Genomic DNA, 7,484 nt, shown 5'->3' with positions numbered 1-7,484 from the left:
TGTCACAGTTTTAAATTTTCCCCCCTCTCTTTATTTGAGTGTGACACTCTTGCACTATGGAGATCAATAAAGCCTGATCTTATCTTATCTTATCTTATCTTATCTTATCTTATCTTATCTTATCTTATCTTATCAGAAAGCGCAGGTCAGGTGGGCTCTGCTGCAGAACATGGATGGAGGAGGAAACTGTTTATTTGTGAGGCTGCTGTGTGATTATTGACATCATTACATTGAAAATATGGGGGGAATTTTAAGTTCAAAAAGGATTTTCTAATATAGAATGGGTTTTATTGATAGAGTTCATATTTTTCCGTGAGGACTTGAAAAAGTCATTAATTACACAATTTCACATTTCTCTTTTTTTACATGACTTTTACATTTTACTGATGTTAAAGAGCCTCAGACTTTGGTTCTAACAAATACATCATGTTTACGTCTAACTACATATGGTATTTATAGAGAAAATTCAGGCTTTAAATATATCAGGGTTAAAATGCGTCTTGGAGTAAAACCTGGATCACCTGCCAGTTGTTTGGTTGAAGGCGATTTGTGGTTCTGGTCTTGTGAACCTGAGAAGAAACAAGACTGACGTGGAAGAACTTTCTTCCCTGCTTCTCATCTGAACAGGGTTTCTATCAGCGAGTCGCAGTTCAGTCAAGATTAAATAAGATTATTGGGATTATTTTGACAACGTCCACCAGCGTCTTGCTTTCACCAGTAACCTTTCCCATAGAAGCACATAAATAAGTCCTGTGTGGAGAGTCAATGTTCTCCTGTGTCTGCATGAAGTTCCTCCAGGTTCCTCTAAGCAGGAGGTCAAATTGCCCAGGTGTGGATGAGAGGATGAATCTCTCCTGCAGCCTGAGTGCAGGATAAGCGGTAGATAATCAGTCTAAATCTAAATAAACTCTTGTGTGATAGTAAGTTCTAGAAGTTCATGTGTTGGACATCCTCTCATTTACAAACCCTGGTTTCCCTGTTGGGAGGCGACAGACGGACCTCCTGCAGAGGAACATCTACGTTCAGCCCGAGTGGATGTATTCAAGTCGGGCCTAGAAGACCTGGACTTGGGTGTTTGTTTGAGATATCAACCTGAAGTGCGAAACATCCTGAAGATGTGCTTCCTGATGCCCGGCAGCTTCAGTCCATACACCAGGGGGTTGAGGAGGGGGGGGACCATCACAAACTCCAGGGACAGGATGATGGCCAGCACCGGGTTGAGGCTCTCCACGTGGACGCGGCTCAGGGCGACGTCGAAGAAGAGGCTGAGCGAGTAGCCGACGAAGGAGAGCGTGTGCGGCAGGCACGTCTGGAATATCTTGGCCTTGAACTCGGCCGACCTCCTCCAGCACACGCGCAGGATGCAAGCGTAGGTGTACAAAACGAACACCAGCGGCAGAATGACCGCCACCGTCGTCGCCAGGAAGCCGATCAAGTTGTTGACGACCGTGGTGACGCAGGAGAGCTTCACCACGTTCCAGTTGGCGCAGTAGACCTTCTGGATCTGGTTGCCGCACAGGGGCAGGCGGAGGGTGAGGTACATACATGCCACCACCAGAAATGTGGGGACTGTCCAGGCAACGCCTGCAAGAACCACCACCGCCCGAGGCGTCATCCTGCCCTGGTACTGCAGAGGGTGGCAGACGGCCACGTACCTGTCGTACCCCATGATGCCCAGGAAGGTCATCTCGTAGGAGGCGTACGTGTAGATGATGAAGATCTGCGAAAAACAGGCGCCGTGGGATATCAGATGGGTGTCGGACAGAAGGTCCGCGAGGAACCTGGGGAAGAACCCGGAGGAGCCGTACAGGGAGTTGACCGAGAGGAACGCGACGAACACGAACATGGGCTGGTGCAGCGCCCGCTCCCGTGAGATGATGGCCACGATAGAAATGTTGGCTGTCACGATGAAGGTGAAGAGCAGGGAGCACAGGAGGAACGCCGGGTAGCTGTGAGGGCCGCGGCTCAGGTAGACGCTCAGGTTGAAATAAAGCACTGAGCCGTTTTCCATCTCGCAAACCCCTCCACTTCATGGGAATCTTCGTGCCGATGGTGTACGAGGGCGTCTCAGAGGCCGGAGGTCGGATCTTCTGTTGGGGGAAACGTGAGAAAGAACAGTATCACCTTCCATCAGCCAAGCAGAAGTTTGTCTTCTTGACGTTTCATACCTGCTACCTTCATCCCGTGGACTCAGGACGCCAGAGAGTCCCAGCCTGTCACCCTGTGCATGATGATTTAAGTCCTCCCATCTTCTGGAGCCCCGGAGGAGATCCTCGGATGTCTTGGAGGCGGGCCGTGTCACAGCAAGCTTTCTCCCTCCAGGAATCATGGAGATGGTGGGAGGTGGCAGGAGGAGGGTGGAGGCCCAGGGAGAAGATGTTTGAAGCTCAGAGGGACAAGTGTCCTTCAAAGGAGGCCTGACTCGCTCAGGCCGGGTGGCAGCAGGTCATCCAGGCAGCCTCAGGTTGATACATCTTTAATTCCTGGAAACTGCAGAAGGTCCACAGTAGATCCCTGAGGAGATTCTGAACAATGAAAATCACTCCTGGCCACTGTTCCCTCTATGCCGTGCATTTGCACTATTATGCACTGCACCAGCATTCTAAGCGCACAACAAAGCTGAACTGTAAATAAATTAAACATATTTATTTTATTTACAGTTCAGCTTGGATTTTATTTTGTGCGCAGCATAGATTTGCCGTGTGCGGAGAATGCTGGAGCAGTGCATGATTGCGCAAATAATAATAATACATAAGACAGAAGACTCAGGACATACAAGACAGAAGACACAGAACATACAAGACAGAAGACACAGGAGATACAAGACAGAAGACTCAGGAGATACAAGACAGAAGACTCAGGACATACAAGACAGAAGACTCAGGTCATACACGACAGAGGACTCAGGACATACAAGACAGAAGACACTGGACATACAAGACAGAAGACACAGAACATACAAGACCGAAGACTCAGGACATACAAGACAGAAGACTCAGGACATACAAGACAGAAGACTCAGGACATACAAGGCAGAAGACTCAGGACATACAAGGCAGAAGACACAGGAGATACAAGACAGAAGACTTAGGACATACAAGACAGAAGACTCAGGACATACAAGACAGAAGACACAGGACATACATGACAGAAGACACAGGAGATACAAGACAGAAGACACAGGAGATACAAGACAGAAGACTCAGGACATACAAGACAGAAGACTCAGGACATACAAGACAGAGGACTCAGGACATACAAGACAGAGGACTCAGGACATACACACAATTATTGGGAAAGGCTGTAGGTGTTGTAAGTGGTTTGGAAGAGGTGGGTCTTGAGGTTTTGTTTAAAGGATGACAGTGAATTGGACTCTGGGATGGCCGGGGGGAGGGAGTTCCAGAGGGTGGGGGCGGCGATGGCGAAGGCTCTGCCCCCCAGGGTGCGGTACTTGGACTTGAAGATTGGAGTGAGGAGGTTTGCGTCCGAGGAGCGAAGACGACGAGCTGGAGAGTGGCGAGATCGGTGAGGTATGGGGGGGGGGGGCGAGGTTGTTGAAGGCTTTGGAGGTGGTGAGGAGAATCTTGAAGTGAATGCGTTGTTTGATGCGCAGCCAGTGAAGTGATGTGTTCTCTGGAAGGGGAGCGGGTAAGTAGTCGGGCAGCTGAGTTTTGGACATATTGCACTTTTTGAAGAGCATTAGAGGGGAGGCCGTGTAAGATACCATTGCAGTAGTCGAGTATGGAGGTGATGAATGCATGGATTAGTGTTTCAGCAGCAGAGGGTGAAAGAGCTGGTCAGAGGCGTGCTATGTTTCGAAGGTGGAAAAAAGATATTTTGGTGATGTGGTTTATGTGTGGCCTGAAAGAGAGTGCAGGGTCCATGTAGGTTCCTAGGTTACATACCAGGGGGTGACAGAGTGACCATCAATGGAGAGTGTAAAGTTGTGAGAGGTATTGAGCGTGGATTTTGGGCCGAATATGATCATTTCTGTTTTAAAATGTGCCGCTTAGAGGAAACAGTGCTCCTGGCCTAATTGATGTGCCTTTCTTCATATCAGAGCTTCCTCCTTCCAGCCAGAAGGTCCCTGCTTGGAGGCCTTCCTGTGTGGAGCCTCCATGTTCTCCCCTTGTCTGTGTGGAGTTCCTCAGAGTTTCTCCCAGAATCCAAGCACATGCAGGAGGTCCATTGGACGGTTGCATGTGGAGAAGAATGGATGGATGGATGGTTCTTCCCTCAGTGTCTCAGTGATCTTTGTCCCCTCGGCATCTAAAAGCAATGTTTGATGGGAGGAAGAGTGAGGCTGCTTCTTCTCATCCTTTGGAGGCCACAACCGATCACCCTCCCCATCTGACTGGATGATCTGGAGATAAAGTAACACTGAGATGGTTTGGACATGGACAGAGGAGGAGTGGAGAAGATCTGGTAGAAGGAGGTTGGAGCTGCCAGGCAGGAGGTTGATGGATGGAGGGGAAGATGACAGTAAGTGAGTAGTAAGAGGAGAGGATGCAGAGAGGATGGTTGGAAGGAGGTAGATGATTGGCTGAAAGGGTAATTGAGGTATTTATGGGACGTCACAGCAAGCCTGCAGCGCCTTCACTAACTGCCACTGCTGCTCAGGCAGGGATCAAACCAGATGTTCTCCCATTCCAGGTGGAACACTGGGCTCTGAACACCTTCCAGGTTTTTCCTCGCCGGTGGTTGGGGCAGAGTGTCAGGGTTCACAGCTGATCCCCATTGTAATCTGCGCCAGCTGCAGCAGATGCCGCTAATCAAGATCCCTATAAAGGGCAGCGGCACTCTGCCTGGCGCTGGGGGATTGTGGTCCTCACAGACTACTGTGAAGCCCTGCCATGACCGGACCTCACCTCTGCCATACCCACACCTCATTCCTTGCCAGGACCGGACCCCTTCCCTTGTCACGGCCGGGCCCAGTCGGCCGGCGTGACCTCTGTTCCCTCCAGCAACCCATCCAGTCGGCCACCCTGCCTGGGGCCCGCCCCATCTGCAACCCGTACTGTTGAGGCCCAGCCTCTCCCGTCCAGTCTGCATCCCGTCCAGTCTGCAACTCGTCCCGTCTGTAACCTGTACTGGTGAGGCCCAACCTCTGCAGTCCCGTCTGCAACCCGTCCCGTCTGCATTGCGTCCAGTCTGCAACCCGTACTGCTCCGTCTGCAACCCATCCCGTTTGCATCCCGTTCCGCCACTTCAACCAAATAAAAGCGCTTTCAACCCATCTCTGCCCCGGAGTGTGGTTCCCTGCTCGAGTCCGCCCTAGCACTTCGTGACAGAATCCCCCGGCCAACATGGACTCGGGGAACCACACCCACCCAGGCCGGCTCCGTGGGGTGCCAGGAGGCGCCCATGGGGGGGGGGTACTGTCAGGGTTCACAGCTGATCCCCATTGTAATCTGTGCCAGCTGCAGCAGATGCTGCTAATCAAGATCCCTATAAAGGGCAGCGGCACTCTCTGCCTGGCGCCGGGGGATCGTGGTCCTCACAGACCACTGTGAACCCCTGCCACGGCCGGACCTCACCCCTGCCACGACCGGACCGGACCTCATTCCTTGCCAGCACCGGACCTCACCCCTGCCACGGCCGGACCTCATTCCTTGCTAGCACCGGACCCCATTCCTTGCTACGACCGGACCCCAGGGGTGACCTTTTTTTCTTTCCCTCGTCACGGCCGGGCCCAGTCGGCCGGCGTGACCTCTGCTCCCTCCCGCATCCCGTCCAGTCTGCAACTCACCCCGTCTGCAACCCATACTGTCGAGGCCCAGTCTCTGCAGTTCTGTCTGCAACTGGTCCAGTCTGCATCTCATACAGTCTGCAACCCGTCCTGCCCCAGTCTGCAACCCGTCCCGTTCCCCCACTTCAACCAAATAAAAGCGCTTTCAACCCATCTCTGCCCCGAAGTGTGGTTCCCTGCTAGAGTCCGCCCTAGAATTTCGTGACACAGAGTATGGTCCACTGCAGTGCCTTTCTTTTCTGCTGCTGTCCTGTTGGTGAACCCAAGAGAAATTCAGGCTCAGGACAGACTCTATAATCTTCCTCCTCTCTGTTGCCACAGCGAATCAGCCATCTCCATCTAACCCTATTCTCTGGATCCTCCTCTCTCATACCACTACCTTTATATTTTCTCTACGACTAACTTCCATTCCTCTCCTTTCCAGCGCATACCTCCACCTCTCTAGATTTTCGTCAACCTATTCTCTGCTCTCACTACAGATAGCAATGTCATCTGCAAACATCATGGTCCACGGAGATTCCTGTCTAACCTCATCTTTCAGCCTGTCCATCACCACTGCAAACAAGAAGGGGCTCAGAGCTGATCCGTGGCAGCAGACCGCACCACTGTCTCACAGCAAGCATACATGTCCTGCACCAATGTAACATACTTCTCTGCCACTACATTTCCTCCCACAATACAGGGGCTACTCTCTTGGGACCCTGTCATACGCTTTTTCTAGGTCTACGAAAACATAATGCAGCTCCCTCTGGCCGCCTCTGTACTTCCCCATTAGCATTCTCAAAGCAAATAATGCATCTGCAGTACTCTTTCTAGGCATGAAGCCATACTGCCTTTCACAAATGCTGACTGCTGCTCTCAGTCTAGTTTCCACTACTCTTTCCCATAACTTCATGGTATGACTCACCAACTTGTTGCAATTCTGCACATCCCCCTTATTCTTAAAAACAGGCATCATCACACTTCTTCTCCATTCTTCAGGCATCATCTCACTCTCTTAGATCCTGTTGAATAATTTAGTCAGAAACTCTACCGCTGCCTCTCCTAGACACTCCTCACCTCCACAGGTATATCATCAGGACCAACTGCCTTTCCACTCTTCATCCTCTTTAAGTCCTTCCTCACTTCACTTTTCCTACTCTCTGCTACTTTGTGGTGTACAATAGTCACCTCTTCTACCCTTGCCTGTCTTTCATTTTCCACATTCATCAGCTCTTTGAGGTACTCTTTCCATCTTTCCATCACTTTTCTGGCATCTGTCAGTATATTTCCCTCTCTATCCTTAATCACCCGGACCTGTTGTACATCCTTTCCATCCACTAGCAGTTTCTTCCAGAGGTTGTTCCTCCTAAGTATCCTCAGGAAATGAAGCTTCTGGTGTGCCTTTTTCAGCAGTGCTGCAGTGTAAGTTGTCCAGGTCAGGTCCTTAATATGAATGCCCAGGTACCTGACGTCAGGGACCCTCTCCACTATGTTTCCATTCATGACTATAGGCTGAATATCTGATTTCCTCCTCCTTAAATTGACTATCAGGGGGTTCAGTACTGATGCTAACATCAGAGGAGAGTTGGGGTCCCACTCTCACCCTCTGGGGGTGCTCTGTTATTTCGAAGGTGTAGATCCAGGTTTCGAATGGATTGTGGAAAACCCAGATGGAGCAGTTTGGTGGTCAGTTTGCTAGGTACAAGCGGAAATGAAATTTAAGAAGAGCAACCTGGCGTATCTCCCTTGATGT

General features: G+C 50.8%; 1 protein-coding gene across 1 annotated transcript; it reads right to left on the bottom strand.

Moving 5' to 3' along the window:
* Nucleotides 1–1,087: 1,087 nt before the first annotated feature.
* Nucleotides 1,088–2,011, bottom strand: LOC147234395 (olfactory receptor 52E4-like). The gene has a single exon (XM_086146085.1). It carries the CDS (start codon nucleotides 2,009–2,011, stop codon nucleotides 1,088–1,090), a length of 924 nt encoding a protein of 307 aa, XP_086002211.1.
* Between the last annotated feature and the right edge of the window lie 5,473 nt (nucleotides 2,012–7,484).

The sequence above is a fragment of the Fistularia commersonii genome, chromosome 4, assembly GCF_037954325.1.
Source record: "Fistularia commersonii isolate RoL2024-O1a breed Wild chromosome 4, RoL_Fcom_v1.0, whole genome shotgun sequence".
NCBI classification, from domain to species: Eukaryota; Metazoa; Chordata; class Actinopteri; order Syngnathiformes; family Fistulariidae; genus Fistularia; species Fistularia commersonii.
The sequence above is the reverse complement of the archived record's forward strand: the minus strand, read 5'-3'. Positions and strand labels throughout refer to the sequence as shown.